The following is a 17690-nucleotide window of genomic DNA, read 5'->3' as shown; positions in this document are numbered from 1 at the left end:
AATATGGGAAATAATCACGATTATTATTTTAGTTTAGTTATAATAAATTATTATGTCGTTTTATAGACTGACCAAATATATGTATGTACATAAAAAACTAATAATACCTAAAATATAATTTTAATCTATATTTATCGAAAAAATAACAAATTACTATTATCACATGATTTTATTCAATCAATATTAATAGAAAATAAAGTCTATTCAAATATAGCTACTGAAAGCCGTATTATTATATTAATAATTATAAGGGAGTTTCTTTAAATCAAATATGGCAATAATAGCAGAGCACAAATAACACAGATTATAAAAATGTTTAACAAAATTGCCAGTTTAAATCAAGCAACCATGGACGTTGGACGGTGATGTCCATTTTTGATTTTATTTTCGTGACATATCTTTATTTTTTACATGCTTTTAGTTAATTTGATTACTATTTTTACTTTTAAATATAGTGAAACATGAGTTATTAGCTGTTTTCTTATTGATTTATTGTTGATGATTTAGTTTTGTTTGAGTTCTGTTGATTATTTCAACATAATGAAGGTGGATAGGAGCGCTTGGAGGCGTCGCGCTGCGCTAAATTTTACAGGTTGGTGTTTTTATTGTTATACCACTTATTTTTGAAAGTCAAAATTAATAGACGTTAATTTATTTTAATATGAAAAAAAAACAAAAACTTTGTTCGTGACCGGAGCGATATGGACGCAACAATTAGACCAATCGTGAAAGGAATACATTCAAATGAGTCGAGAGAAATTTGTTTTAAACAACATTTTAAATGTTATGGGATTAAAATAACTAATTTATGGTCTACTGGTCTAGTGGAAAGTAAATATGCATTAAATAGAATATCGAACATTGTACTATAGAAAAATATACAACAATCAATTTGAAACTATAAAATTTAATAACTAAGTGCTTTTAAATATCTTTATTGGTAACAATACGACATTAAAAATGTAAATAAATTTTATTACAAATACCAATATCATAAGTAAAAAGTATTAAATATAATATACCTTAACTTATAATCTTTTTCTAAATTTAATTTGATTTACTAGATGGTTTACACATTATATGTTAAATAACTAATATATTTTGTAATTTTTACACCCAATTTTTGTTTTAAATTATGTTTATGAACTGGCCATGATGACTCATGTATACAAAACATGTAATCGTATAAAACCTTATAGAAGTAGGTGATACCGAAAGCAATGATAATTTTAAATGTCTATAATAAACTTCATTAAATTATAGCCTGTAAATATAATTAAATCATTACTATGAAATTAATTCAAGTTAAGTGCTTAGTCAACTTTATGCTATGCAGTAATATTTTATAATTGAAAGCTTTCCTGTAGTATATAATGGTAGTCCTTGATACTAGAAATTGTGCAAACAGAATAGATAGGTGATAGTTTATTTTATAATTGACACACTTGATCAAAAATATTTAGCATTATCATGACATTAATTAGTTTGCTAATAATTCTGCAATCAATGTCCCGTCAATAGTTTTACATGAAGGACATTTGTTTTACCTAAATACTGATAACTAATCTTAATGTAGACGGAAAATAAGATTCATATTGCTAAGTAAATTCTTTATGTCTATAATATTGTGACTTAAGTCTAAGTGTACCAGTTTTTAGTCTTTTTCAGTGTTTGTATGTGATAAGACCACACAAGCTCTAAAGACGGTGATAATATTTTTTTCTGGAGCATAAAAATTATAAAATAAAACAAATGTCAAAGACAATTTGTGTAATGATTTTATTTCATATAAATCCTCTTTAAATTACAATTTTTATTAGACACATACAGGTCAGGGCATTTTTAATTAAATTATTAATGTATTACCGAGAACAGTATTTAATAAAGAAACAGATATTTTAAAAACCAATTGTGTAAGCACTTCAGCTACAAACTCATAAGTTCATACTTAGATTAAGTAAAGAATTTGAGGTAAAAAATACTGCATTTGTTTAATTTACCTCCTCTGTAAGCTATACCCAGTATAATATGCTACATCTATTTATATAGTACGTAACGAAAAGTTATTAAATTATGAGTATTCTACTTTTGATATTAAATAAAATCTAGAAAGGGGTTTCCTATAAATTGTATTTAAAATAATCATATTGAGCAGTCTGCGGACGAAACGAAAAGTATATCCGCGTTTCGCGAAGTGACACGATTGGGTTCGGAGGTCTGAGACGAAAGCGCGATGTCGCCGCATTGTCTACCTGTTGAACAGTTACTCGGCATTAACACCGCTTGTTGCTCGACTTTGGAAAGCATTTGTGTTCGTCAACTGAAATAATTTAATAGGTATTTATTAATTATTGTTCAAATACACATAACTCCGTCCAGTTATTTCTTAAATACAAAAACTTCATATAAACACTTGACACCATCGTTCTAACCATACTATAATACCTAAATAAACATATTATAATAGTTTTTCTTATAATATATAATAGTCTAATTGATTATGATGAATCAAATACGCTAAAATGTAGACTTTATCGTTATTAGTACTAAATCGTGAATCGTAATGCCGTCTTTTTCTTTTAAAATCTGTGTATTGAATTGTTCATAAGCATAATTACAAAAGCAATTTATGAAAATTAGAGTAAATTGAATCACCCTAGAAATGCGTCATGAGTAATACGAGAGGGTGGATGTATACATGCGTTGCACTCGACCAACAGACAGTCGGAAACAAACAAAAATGGTCATATTTGTTTTTATGTAATCGAATTTAAGGCTGACAATAGTCTGAAAGCGGACATGCAGGGGCAGGTGGACAGGTGGCGTGTAGGGGCCGGTGCGCGCTCGGTGACGTGTGACGCTCCGGCCTTCGTCGTACGTTTATCTTTTACCTCTACCTAACATTTATAAGTTTTCCTAGTTTTATTTAGATGACCTTTGACCGTCACCACCTTAATCTCGTTGTGATTGTATACGTAGCACTAGGCGTTACATTTATTTTGAATATTTCCAGCTACGACGAACGTTCTCGGTGTCGTCCGAAGCCGATATCCGAAATCGTTATCGGCTCGGTAATGACACACCTCGTTACAGGACAATGGCCGGTTGCTCACAGCGGCCGATGTGCTATTGGTATTCTACGAATAGGGACTAAACTGTATTTCTACCCAATTTCGCAGAAATTCTTAATTATTATCGTTTATCACCTAGGCACAAATTTTAGAAACTCCGAGAAAATATATCTAAAGAGGTAAACTTAAAAAAGGGAGTATGAGGTATATTTAAAAAGTTACGTAACATTGTAACTTTTGATTGGTTTTACGGTTAAATTCGTTTATTTCTAGTCGTCTTGTATCTAGAACATAATATATATATGGTCGTAATTGAGTACTGAGTTTCACTCGGTTTTGTTGTCGGAAATCCCAAGGCGCCGTCGAGTTATAAAGCTACACAAGTTTGAGAAGCAGTATGTCAATGTGATCACTACAATCTCAATTTCAGATGTCACCATTACTAGTTTTATTTACAATGTTGACTAAAAAAAAAAACATAAATCTGTCCAAACATAACCAAGAAAACTCCAAGATGAAGTAACTGACCGCATATTTTGCATTACTTAAGTTATTCGGCCGAACACGAGTAAATAGTGTACCTGCGTATAAAATATCAAAATATGCTTATACTAGAATATATTTTAGACAAAATTAGGTTACGACTATTATAATATTGTATTAAATATAAATGAGTGCTTTAGTTGACAAAATTTTCAAATCCGAGAGTAATTAATCATTGTTCCTCGTGCACTGCATTCGTTGGTAAAGTTCCCATTGACCCTAGTTTTGTAATTACATTGGACAATTATTTTGTAGTGGACAAAGAAATACAAGTATGTAATATGTACACTGATATATGTTTGTACGGGTTGTCCGTACGTATGTGTAGAAATAAAATGATTATATGAAACTAAGATATATATTTATAAAAGAACTTAGTCTGTAATGAATTTAATGGCGGAATGCGAAGTGTCAGTTGCGCGCAGTACTCCTGATGACCGATAGCGAACTGATTTATAAAATATAAGCGTAAATTATAAAAGTGAAGAAATTAGGTCACAACGAAAATGCAGCCTAAGTACTTAACTGTACGCGCTTGCTCGTACAGTGTTAATTTTAAAATTTGTTGATTTCGTCAGGACCGATATCCGTGGCAAGTCCCAAGGAAGATTAGCCAATTACGCAGGACATGTTATTATGCACAAGTGTGTGCGCCTGTGTACTCTCTATTCCCTCGCTCCTAATCCTATGGGACGGCAAATCTGACACGAAAAAGTTAGAAGAAATAAGTACGTGGCAATGAGTGCCGAGTGACTAACGTACACAGAACATACTACACAGCTCTACTTGGCATTATATATAAGATTGTATATAGTACTAGTAAAGCACGACTCGATTTCAGACTTATACCAACATCCATGTCTGTATATAAGATAGGCTGTTACCGTAATACGTGACTATGTCATTCATACATACTATACTATTTATCCCCACAACCATCATTAAGTGTGAAAAATTGGATGTTAGAACGTCTCGTTATCGTAATGCGTAACGACGTATAAAGTCGTAAAGACCAATAAATGAAATTTTGTAAACAGTAACATGAAAACCATATTAACTAAGTATTTACTATAGAAGGATTGATTTTTGTACTAAACTAAACCTGTTCCCGAAGTACATATATAGTCTAGTGTTAGAAGCGTCAATAGCGCAATGGTTTACGGGTCACCAATCGATTTAGAAAGTCGCAGGATCGATCCTGAACCCTTGGCCTAATCGGGACGACCCCCATTTCTAACACAAGTGATAAGCTTAACAGGAGTGGTAAATAGGAATATTAGTAATTCTTTAATTAATTTTGGGCATTGCTACTATTATTTTTAAAGTCTATCAAAATACAATAAGTTAATTTATTTCTAAATTTTAACTTTTTACTTGAAGTACCGAAATGACAATAATATTCCTTAAAATGCACTCAAACTTCTCTTCAAAATATCATAAATCTGTCCTTTTATGCCATAATGTATAGAAAACTAGCTCGTTTCACAAGAGTGCTGCACATTCGTCATCGGTATATTTAATGTGAATTTTTAGTTTTTTTTTTGCAGCATTTTTTGCACTAATACTAATAAGAGCTCGCTTGCGCAATGCGTAGGTCGCCACTTAAAACACTTCAAGAGTTTACTTTTTTTGGTAGGATTTGTTGTGTTTTATGTATCGGAAAGCGGTTCATTTTATCATTGGGAATTCATTCGTAAATAAAATTTGGGCTTGAGCAGAAGTGTTTGAAGTATAAAAGTTATCCTTTTAAATTAATATTAGATCTAATAAAAATAAACAATCGCCATAATCTTTTATAAATTAATTAAAGAAGTTTTTGTTATCAATTAATACGCTGGCATTTTTTATCCCTGGTATTAGGCAACATTAAACTTTTTACCTAAAAATATAAATACTCTCAAAACGTTATTGATAAAGTGATCCGAATTTCTTAGTATTCTTTAAGTTTGTAGAAATTGTCTATCCAAAGTAAAGAATATAGACGAACGAATATGTGAGTAAAAGTTGTTTATATTTTCTGAAATTTTCTCTTTGCTTTTACCATTAGCTGCTCTATTTTTTTTGCCTATGTAATAATATTCTATATTATAAGTTTATAGTATTTTAGAAACTTTTTATTATGGAATCATACTACAGTAAAAAGTTTAGAAAATAATACTATTGTATAAATCTCTTCCTACAGTTGGATTTTGAAGGTTTATGTACATCGAAATAGGTTTTATGTAAATATTAAAAAGGTATAACTTTCTGGTTAGGCTTTAAGAATTAGGCCTGAATATTTGTTATCAATAATCAATGAATTTAAAGTGAAACTTGTACTACGGTGAAAGATTGAGAAATTAGTATTTATAACTGAAGTCAAATAATTCGTGTCATCATCTATTACGAATTGATTTCGTTGTTCGATTATAATTTGTCTTATAAATACGTCTGAGCATGTAGTGGTTGTTTTATTATTGAAAACAGTAACAGAACTACAATATATCTTACGTAACATTGGCAATTGTCTCGTGTAATATGATTTCATTGAGCCGTGAGAAAGCGTAGCTATAAGTCAGTCACGGGCGAATATTTTAAAAAAACGATGGGATTGAATGATATCATTATAAGAAAGACTTGGGTCGAACAAAAAACGAAGCAAGCGGGGTTATATCTGTATAAGCTATGGTATGGTCGAAGATCGAGGTCGATACTTTGTTGTAGTTTCAGATAGTTGAAAGTTCGACGAGCTTTGATCTCTCACGTCTGATTATTCTCTACATACTTTTCATACAATAATTAGGGTAGTTGGAATTAATATTTTTGACAAATCAATGTCTCGTACTTTCCTTTCTGACTGTGAAGGTTAGGTTGTGCATGTATTTCTAATTACACCTGGTTATGCCATCCATTCAAAACAATATTTAGTATTTTTGGGTTCCGGTTTGTAGGGTTGGTGAGCCAGTGAATAAAGATGTCTTAAAAGTTTATATTATAGTTGTCATTAGTTAATTATTTCACTTGAATAACCGTAATGTAGAACTTTGGTAAAAAAAAGTGTGTTGTTTTTGTCATTTGTATACTCATGACTAATGTATCCGATTACCACAGAAGTTTATCTCACAGGAGTTTTTTAGTTTAATATTATAATTGATATTTGGTCCCCTTTATCAAAAGTATTGTAGAAGTCACTAAAAAGTTAGGATTAGATTGATATAATCAACTAAATCATTTAAAAATTTCTACAACAATAATAGGAAACACAAATTGCAACTCCAACTTTATTAGACCGTTATTTGAGCACAATAGTTTTAATTTAAATAAATCAGCAATTTAAATAATATACTTACACACGCGTTTGTATTGTTTTATACGATTATCAGCGTATTATTAGATAAATATATGTTTATTAATATTTTCTCCTTCGCAGTGCATCATCACCGAGATGGTATCGCAACGGATCTGTGGGTTAATTATCAAGTTTCTACCGCGTTGCGGTATATTCACACGGTATTAAATTTAAAATAATTCCCGCACACGATGACTGTACACATTTTATACAGTTAGTATAAATTCAAGTGCTCAGCGACTTGCAATGCTCGTAAATTGATCAAAGAAATTCGTTCTGTATCCGATGTTATAAAAGTTACCGTGTTAATATAACGTTACCTACTGTATAAAGCGTATTGTTTCAAAAAACTAGAAGTCAAATTTAACATCATTAATTAATAATATAAAAGACACGATGTTTTGCTTAGTGGTTGACAAAATTCTACAACCGGTTGCAAAATAAATACGCCGATCTGAGAAAAGTCGCCGAAAGTAATTCAGCGGAATTTTTTTATACCAATTATAATAATTATGTCTTACAATACGAGACGATCATTTAACGTGTAAGTTATGCCATCGCCCAGCGGAGAGTAGCGTCGTTCACTCGGTTAGCCGAGTCTAGATTGTAAATTGAAACTCAGTAACAGGTAATCGCAGTAGGTATACAACGACGACAGCGGCACCGTTACTCAAGTATTTATGATGACTGTAACGCTCATCTTCGCGTATTCACTAAAACCTCTCAGAAAAATTAAAACCTCAAATTATTCAATCTGATTTCATAAGTAAGTTAATGTTAAACACGTTTCAATATATCTATAGGTATTATTGCTCGTTAACTAAATAACTTCGTGTATTATGTTACCAGTAACGCATCCGCCGATGTAAAGAGCCTCATTTTATAATTAGCTTCATTAATAAATCGCATTAGATGCTGTATCACTTTTTTTATTGAGTTTAAAATTATATTAACCTGCAAATTATAATTGGACTAAGTACCTGCCGGCGGTCGCAACTGTTTTTATTGTCTCACACTCACGCGGACTCACAATTTTATCGGATCAACATATTTATTTATAATATATTTTAATTAGTCGTTTAAAATCTTAATTGTACGAATAGTTTAAGAGAAATATGAATAAACGCATTAAAAACAACTGAGGCGCTTGTCTCGATAGTTATCGCTGGCAAACCAGTTTTTCAATGAGTGATTTGACAGATGATTTGTTAGAGGTTACGCTCTCGGGGATCAGGAGGATATTAAAAAATATATTATAACAGAATCTGTGAAAACTATCGGAAAGTATTTAATTTCATGTAATAAAATTATTGTGTTTAAATTGTTTTATTGTGAAATAAAAGACTTGATTCGTATCTGGATCTTATACTGCGAGGATTAATCTTTCGACAGCGTGCCAGATGTACATCTTTCTGATCATGAGCAGCCTTAATCTTATTATTTAAAAATATATAATTTCGCTAAATCCTATGTTAACCTTTTTTTTTTTTCGTGGACGCAGGGTAAATCGTCATAGGTACCCCACTCCTGGGGGGGATGTTGGGTTATGTGAAATTTGTACTCACTAAAAATCCCTGCGATGGCCGCCATCAGCACGGAAACGAAGAGGCTGCGGGATCACTTTCGCAGCACGTCCGCTGCCCCTCTCGTGCGTTGCTCTGCTCGTGGCTGGCGGAGCACGACTCAGGAGGGCGAAGAATGGTCTCGCCCTCCCCGCACCCCTCGCTGGTGCGTACACCGGCAGTCCGGGGCCATAACCGGCATAGCCATAACAGCATAGAGACGGCGAACCTCCTCGCTCGGTCCCCCGAGATTAGGCAGCAGTCTGTGCATCGCACCCACTGCCTTCTCGATCCAGGGGGCCAGGAGCGTTAAGTGCTCTTCAAAGCTCCAGCGACCGTCCAGGATTTCAACTCCGAGCTCGGCAAGCCGTTTGGTCATCTCGAAGCTCAACCCGCATGCCAACCGCAAAACCGCGTCGTACGCGAGATTCCACAGGAGCGGTCCTAGGACCGACCTCTGTGGAACTCCGCAGTACACTTCCCTCCGGGTCCTCGCACCGTCCTGGCCCACGTACACAATGTACCTGTCGCGCAAGTAGCTCCCGACGAGCGCCTGCAGGTAGGGAGGCACACGGTGATACACGAGGGCCTCCCTGATGGCGTCCTAGGGCAAGGCGTTAAAGGCATTGACAATATCCAGGCTTATCGCCAACGCCACGCCACCCTGTGCCACCGCCTGCTCCGTCAGGGACCGGACGCACATGATCGCGTCAACGGTCGAACGGCCCTGACGGTCTCAGCGTGCGGATAAGCGGTATGTGCGCCCCCCCCCAGATTTCGAGTCGGGGCGCTTGCCGGAGACCTGCTCCGGGTGGGATAGACGTCTATTGCCGCTGCCCACCTGGGGAGTTATACCGTTCAGAGTATTTTCCACATCGCCTTTTTTTTTTTTTGTTTAGCGCTTGCGACCGGATGCCCTCCGGCCATTCATCCTCTCGGCACGCTAGACCTTAGGATTAAGGTTGCGTATATTGGGGCGAAATTCCAGTCTGCTAAAGCAGAGCGGGACAACGCGCGTCCCCAATATACTCCCCCCCCACCCTTGTCGGTAGTTAGCCGTGTCGACGGCAGCCTCGCAGCGGAATTGTGTCCGCCACGGAGCTGCCACCCACACGTTTCCAGGGAGCACCACGTGGAGGTAACTGACATGCTCCCCATCCTATGTTAACCTAATCATATAATAGACGCAGTCTCATCAAACGATAGCTGTTCATTACTGAAACGTCAAACCTAACACCCCATGTCTTTTCTGCAGGCATAAGGGCAGGCAATTTATGTGTGACATATCAATGTACTTAATATAACTGTTCATTTTTTACAATTTTTTTAAATGTAAGTATTCCAGTATTAAATAACATACAAGTACGTAAATCGTTTTCCTGGTGCAAGCGCGGTCCCCAAGACAGCTCTCGGCGAGCTTTCCGTCAAATTGTCTGATCCGTCGCGCTTGTCCGCTTGCAGTTGGATAATTTATTTTCTAAAACCGTAAAGGCCGTTCTGTCGATTTATTGTTGCCATTCTATTCTGACCAGAAAATTACCGCTAACTGCACCGAAAATGACCAGAATGAATTTTACCATTTCATAGTAAATCGTATCTCGTGGCATTGAAGTAATTTAAAGGTTAAGTTAGGTTGGGTATTGACTACTTTCTAAAGAACTTTTCGTTAAAACATTCCAACGATTATAACTTCTTAACACGAATGACGTCAACCATTTTTGTGTTACTGATTTCTTGGAAGAATACCGTAAAAATAGTATGAATGAGCGGTGAACCCCTGAGTCAACCGCGGCTCGGATATTCTGGTAGTGCAGGTTTTGGGAGGCAAGGCAACCGCGTATGAGTCAACTCCGACGAGGGCGCCTGCGTGACGTCACCACGCCCGCTATGCGAAACCGCTTCGTGTGAACTGTGTGCATAAACACTAGATACTTTATAAACATTTTAATGGAGGCTTATTTTATGGACTACGTAAATAACGGTGAAAAATCATGCTGTATCATTTACTTTAAGTATAAACTAAAAAGTGATATTACCGTGTTTTGTAATAATGTAAACTAAATAATTTTAAATATTTTTTAACTACATATCATATAAACAAAGAATGGCATATGATAAATCTTTTCTTCACAGCTTAATCTCGACCAATCCGTTTTTTATATATTATGTCATTTCATTTAAAGAGAGTGCTAAAGAAATTTATCGTAATTGTTCGCTTTAAATACTTTAGGAAATAAGGCCTTTGTTAATTAACTATTTCCTGCTTTTATTGCTTTTAGGAATTCGTGTAATATAACAATGAAACACTTTCGTGAACCGGTGTTCGACAGGTATTCGTCACTCGAACGAGAGACGAGTACAACCTTAACACTTACATATCTCCTAAATTAGCACGTAATAAGGTTTTTAAGCTATATTAGGAAATAGGCAAAAAAATGAGGATTGTTGGCTATCTTAAATCATTTAAATCCGTTCTTGAAAAGTAATATTTATTAAGGACTAGCTTATACCGACAAATCAAGTAGTCAAGTCAAGTATCTCACAAGAACGCCTTGAAAATTCCGTCAATCTGATTCAGTTGTCGATACATTTTGAATTTAAATATGTATATTGAACAAAGATAAATAAGTAAAGGATCTGCGCTGGTAGCAAGCAAAGCGAACTCGACCACAACTATGTACATATTAGATATGTACAATAACTTCAACACCTTTGCAATGAAGCGGCTGCGAGTTTCTTTGTCCCTTTGTTACGATTAACTCATGTCCAATATATTTGGACTTTGTTTAATTTGACAACGTCACTATGTAAAGTATTTAGAATTTGAACGTCAAGTGCAGTCATTCTTTACTCACAGCATAACGATGATTCAAAGCTGCAATACAAACTGTGTGAATATTTTATTGTACGGTCAACTAAGGTGCATAACGAACACAGAAATATATTTACAGCCGTAAATAAAGCTTTGTATACGAATAACAATAAAACAGCTTAGAAACCGCCGTCGGCTGGAGTTAATAATCTGAACCGTTCATCAGACAGCGGCGAAGCGAACACCGCAATAGTCCAATAAGTCCCACTTGCGGTACTCCGAGGCCGGTAATCATCCATTGTTGTAAGAACAACAATGGCGAATCCCGCTCGTTCTTATCTCCACACGTTGAAGGTCATTTCGCAACGACGCCTCGTCTCATCTCGTCGAGAGAAAATTGTATCTCGTATGAGGATGATTTCATGTAAATATTATCTTCGTGTTTACCACTTGGAGTTTAGGAAGTAACTGTAATATTATTGTGTTGGTACGCGGTTTTTTTAAGTGGGATGACGTCAAGGTCAACGCACACGTTTGTTGAGACCTCGTGAAAAATTTTTAATGGAAACAAAAATGCGAATTTTTTTTTGCCGTCTCGGTCATTACAATCGTATTTACATTTAAATAAACAGAAATAGACTTCTCCATTCGTAATTTAGCAAGAATTTGAATATCTTTAAATATTTTAAATATTTAAGGCTCCTTCTTCTGCTAGACAAGCGAAGGCTGTTTATATGTTTGCCCTATTCCTTGCGAGACCGAACACTTCGGCGGCAGTGCCTTATCTTGAGTAACCAAGTTTTCTTCTACGACCTACGCGCCTACTTCCGGATACTTTTCCCATCATGGTGAGTTGCAGGTGTTCATATCTCTTGGACCTGAACATGTGTCTAACGTATGCAGCTTTCTCATGTTCACAATATGCAATAGTGTACGCTCCAAGTACGTTTGAAGCTTTGAGTGTCCAGCTAATGGCGAACATGCGTCTATTCATAATTTCTTTGCGTTTCGTGGGGTATTCGTTATATAATAATTTAATATTTCATTTAAGGCTAGAAATATTAAATTATAGTAACACAGCAGTAATGAGGAACAGAATCGGAAACGTATCTTTACCGTTAGAAACTAGTATTGAATTAGCCCCAGTATAGAATTACACACATCTAAACGCAAATATAAAGAAGTTTCTTTAAAAAAACCTTTAAATGGTTTTAATGGTCTTCTCTTAACTAAATAGGTATTATGTTTCTTTAACTGCACATAGCTGGGGAGTTACACTGAATTGAAATACAAAATTTAAAAAATGCAATTATAAGTGTATCGATGTGTTGAGTTGAGGAAAAGGAAGTGGGAAAGATGGCGGAACGTGACCTGCATGACTCTACGTGATTGTCCGCGGCCTGGCTTGCTGGAATTGTGACCAGTCAACGATATACAATATTTTGTATGATATTCAATATTATTATGTCACTTTTATTTATTTATAACATATATTTATTATAAAAAGGTATGGAATTAGTATTCATTATCATATGCCGGAGAAGATGAAAAATTGTATTTGATGATCTAATATATTTTATAAATCCGTAAATGAACGTTACAACTGGATTTCACGCAGGTTTTATTTACATTCCGGAACTTGGTAGCTTTACAGTTGACTAATTTTAAACAATAATAGTTATGTTTTCTACCAACAGTGAATCGGTACAGTGTATTTGAGAGATATGACTGGAGAGAGGACTGGTCTAATATGAGATTTTAAAACCGATACAAGGCACAATAGATCTGCGCACACATTAGCGCCCGCTGATAATATCTATTTCTTTCCATTTCTGAAAATAAGGAAAAATATATGTTAAAAAACCAGTCGTATGCCGTTAAAAGTAATTGTTTTAATAACAGCAGACGTTTGTCAGTTTATTTCTTTATCTTAATTATAGTACCACGAGATGCAGGTAATAAAAAAATATATATTTACAAAAAAAATACCAAAATAAAATGGTACCATTTCATTTTTGTACGACGCACTTGAGTTTGCAAAATCGGGTTTTTTGACATGGCAACCGATGCTCAACCCGATGCGAAAACTAGGAACGCTTAGAACCCCATAGATTTTTTTTCTCGCAAAAGTCTGCCTTTTCAGGTCTGCACAGATAATGAACACAAACACTGGATATATGTTGCGGTATAAAGTTATTCACAAATCTCCAGGGGCAGAAGTACGTACATATATATACATTTTAGTATATTATAAAATCAGCAACCAGTTTAATAGTAACGTGTGTCCTATGTACCTACTCGTATGTGGAACGCCGAGATTGGTAATGTTGACTAGGGCTGTCAACTTTTCGAACTTTGTCTATGTTATTTAGTGTTGTGTTGTTTAAGTTAACATATTCAAGTGATCAATTTAAAAAGTATTAAAGTAAGTAAGTAAATATTAACTTGGTTGTATTTTTTATGATCTTTTATTTTGAGCGTCGATAGATTTTGAACAGATTTCTTATTCTTCTTATTTCGTTTCGGGTATGCTTCACGTTTGGTCCCATTTAAATTTGAAGAAAGAAATTGAAGTCAGTGTTTTTGTTGTTAAATTGTTGTTGTTATACAATTAATATATCCTGTTGTAAATATGTGTTTATGTTCCATAAAAAAATCCCGCGTTCGTTCGCTTTTTGATATATTTATAAAATATATGTATATGTTTTCTTGGGTAACGTTCGATTAGAATAACATGACACGGTATTATGTTGTTAACCCTACACGTAAGATCAATATTAAAGTTACGAGAGTGTTTCGTAACATAACATTGTATGCACAATTTTAAATCTTATGCGATTTGAGACTTTCCATTGGCTTGTAATTGTAAACTCGTTTAGATATGTCTAATATTTTCGATCGTCGTTTTGATTGCACCCAAACGTACCCGCACGAATGCTAAATTAATATTTCGTTATAGTAATATGTGATTTATATCAATTATATTAAGGTTTAATTTTATTTGTATATAATTTGCTGATTGTTTGCTTGGTCAGTGCAGACTGCGTATTTACGTAATCACATTGCCGTTTTGTGGATTCCATTGTAATGATACAACTATTGACATCGTCGTTACTAATTTACTGGATTATTGGACGAGTAAACAGACGCTATTGATCGTATCGTATATTAGCAGAACAGATTGCAAGTTTATTTGACGATTATTCGTGTAGGGCATGACTTTGGATTCTTTAGCCGGTCTAGGTGGTATTCGACCAGTCTGGCCAAAATCAGGTCATCTCTTATGGATTGCCATTTTACGGTTGTGGTTCAGAATTTCCTTACAAATGTGTTATGTAAATAATAACTAATTTATTGACAAAATATCTGTTCTATCGTGCAGGCAAATTTTACACAATAATGTATTTATGAACTATGATAATGACGTGCGATCGACTGAATGGAAAACAGTAGTTTCATATCGCAACAATGCTATCTCCGCATCACGAGACTGTATGGTTCCCATATCGTGTTGTCTGTCGAGTTTCGCCGACTTTCCCATTTCGCACTTTCCACGTGCAGAAAAAATCTCATTAACCAACACTACTGGGTCGGAATCGATTCCGTGGCTAATCGATTCTAACTCGATTAGCCGGTACTGGCTAGCGCTCGCTCCGTCACACGTAAATACGACTCTATATTCTGTTTCGCCAGTATTTATAAACATGTAAACAAAGTCAAAGCTTTAGAAACAGCTAGAACATTAAATTTAATGTTCCAATTGACCGTTTGTTGATGAGTGATCATCTGAGTGATACAAAGCACCGCTTGTTCTTGTCTCTGTTTTATACAGGGCTATTGGTAATTCGACGTATTCTCATTAGGGGGTGATAGGGGCGATTATTTGCGATAATTTTAACCCCCATATGCATAATGCAAAAGTGAACCATTTTTGAGTTATCACGTTTTTTAGATTTTTTCAAAATAAGTCAAAAATGCAACTTCAAATATTTATTTAAAAAAAAGTATCAATTAAAATCTATTTTTTTCTTCTGATTTATAAAAACGAATAAACACTGGTTATTTGTTAATATTAACACAATAATTATCGGTCCAAATTTAAAAATGCGAGACGGAAAAAGATATGTCAATATTTTTTTGATCTTTGTTAAAAATACAAAAAAAATCGTTATGAAACTTGTCCTGCAGATTATTTTAAAAACATAAACGTTTCCATAGCTCTCCAAAAATGTATAACAACTAGGATCTTATTTCAAAACAACCGAAATAAAATGACCGCAAAGGACGGTGGTGGAAATTCGTACTGTCACCTCCTAACGGGAATACGTCGAATTACCAATAACCCTGTATATGTTACGTTAATATAATTCTTCTGATAAAAAACAATTCGTGATCGGAAATAAATTGGGTTAATTTAAGTTTATGTTGTTATATCACTGCGTATAAATTAATAATATTGGCTGTAAAACCTGTACCGAGCTCTATTACTATAGCGCGAGACTCTAATAGTGCTCACGGTCAAAGAACTTTCGTAATGTAGGCTAGGGAACTGTCGCGGGTTACTGTTCATTTGTACCTCTACATAAACTCTTATTTCGCTTTATTAAGCATTGTTTAAAACTTTAAACTAATTGTGACTATGAGCACACTCTAAGAAATTTATTAAAAAAAAATCAATTAAGCTTAAACTTTCTGAAGTTAGAATGACTTTCGATGATAGGATAAATTTGTTACGTAGTTGCACCAGTTTCAACTAACTTTTAATTTTATAAGACATAAGTCGACTGTTTCGTACTGTATTAGATTATGTTACGTTTTATATAAATAATAAACTGAACGATTATCGGAGGCTAAATGCAAACACAGGAGCTTTTATTTGTACATTTGAAATAATCTCTCCTATTTAGCAAATAATAAGTAACATTTCAACTATTTTTGTATGGCTATATCAACTAACTTAATGTTTTTAAAGCAATACTACTAGTAATCTATCGCAAAAGAGTTAAAGAAATTCACCATCCGAGACGGCGAGAGCCGAGACAGAGACGGCAGGACGCGGGGTCTTAAGCGAAGATCGCGGGCTCAGACCCGGAAGAGCACCGCATACTTTTCATGTGCTTAATTTATGTTTATAATTCGCTTCGTGTTTGGCGCTGAAGGGAACCACTACGCCCGAATTTCATCCCTTACATGCAATCCATTAACCCGCGTTTGATTGGGGACAGGGTGATTTTTAAACCTTTATTTTACAGCATTACATTGTATTATTTTAAAACAAACAAATGTTTAAAATAATGTTTTTGTTCCAGGTTGCCTCGCGCTCCTGTTGATTACAGCGTCAGGTATACTCGCGACGGGTCCACTCGGCCCGTCCGAGAGACCAGAGGCCTACTTCAACGGCTCCTCCTACATACGCCTCGCCACCCCCTTCTCACTGAAGCAGCTCGTCGGACTCAGCTTTCGGACTTGTGTCGGTAAGTTGGCCTGTATGGTACCTGCTGACTTTAAGTTAAACATAAACTTTAATATCATGGTAAGATGAAACGAAACGTAAAGGTAATAAAATTATTGTCTCCGATCTTAGATTTAAACGTGTGGTATACTTGACGTAGCGATGACGCTCAAGGCGCTTTAAAATAACTTACTGGTATTAAAAATTTACCTTCAGCTTAGCGATGAAGTAAATATCACGAGGAAAATGAGACGAAATTATATTAACAATGTTTGACGTATTTTAACAATATTTAGCGGCCTTTTTTATATAGTTTTATCTAGTAACCAATGATCCATCGATTCATTTCTGTCTATCAATCCCGTCTGACTATTAATTTGAATGCGTGCCAAACTAAGTACCGGCTTTAAAGATATTCGCGAGGATAATCTCAACCTCTCAACTTTACCCATAGACAATGGCACTCTACGTTAAATGTAGCAGTTCTACATCGTCAAGTATGTTTAGTCATTTTTATCATATATAAACACTCACTCAATTCATCGTTAAAACTAGAATATAACCAGCAAAATATTGTTATTTGGCGACAGAACGAGTACAAAGTGGGCGATACCCACGCTGACGGGCCTGCACTAACAACAGTCCAAAAGGAACTACCTAACCATAAATAATAGTTATTTTCCTCTATTCGTATTTTAACGCACTGTTTACTAAAGTTTTACGTAAAAGCAAAACTATGAGTTGTGTATATATTCGTATTTTTATCTGAATCGAAAGTTAGTTTAGCGACTGCCCGCCAGCAAATCAGGTAAGATCTTAGACCGTTTGAGTGCCATGTAACATGTGTGTGGTATTACTCATATGGTATAACTGTGGCGTGTCTCTATTGTATGTCGCAGCTCGTTAAGAGTATGTTGTTAAA

At 34.9% G+C, this 17690-nt stretch overlaps 1 protein-coding gene across 2 annotated transcripts in view; it reads left to right on the top strand.

Annotated features, from left to right (window-relative positions):
• Positions 1-323: 323 nt before the first annotated feature.
• The window catches only part of Crb (crumbs), a 41176-nt gene continuing 23809 nt past the window's right edge, over positions 324-17690 (top strand). For both annotated transcript variants that reach the window (XM_064215012.1, XM_064215011.1), the window contains exons 1-2: positions 324-592; positions 16626-16790. In XM_064215012.1, the coding sequence (XP_064071082.1) occupies positions 541-592; positions 16626-16790 (217 nt within the window). In that variant the 5' untranslated portion in view covers positions 324-540. The remainder of the gene's footprint in view (positions 593-16625; positions 16791-17690) is intronic.

Source organism: Vanessa tameamea, chromosome 5 (genome assembly GCF_037043105.1).
Source record: "Vanessa tameamea isolate UH-Manoa-2023 chromosome 5, ilVanTame1 primary haplotype, whole genome shotgun sequence".
Taxonomy (NCBI): domain Eukaryota; kingdom Metazoa; phylum Arthropoda; class Insecta; order Lepidoptera; family Nymphalidae; genus Vanessa; species Vanessa tameamea.
The sequence above is the reverse complement of the archived record's forward strand: the minus strand, read 5'-3'. Positions and strand labels throughout refer to the sequence as shown.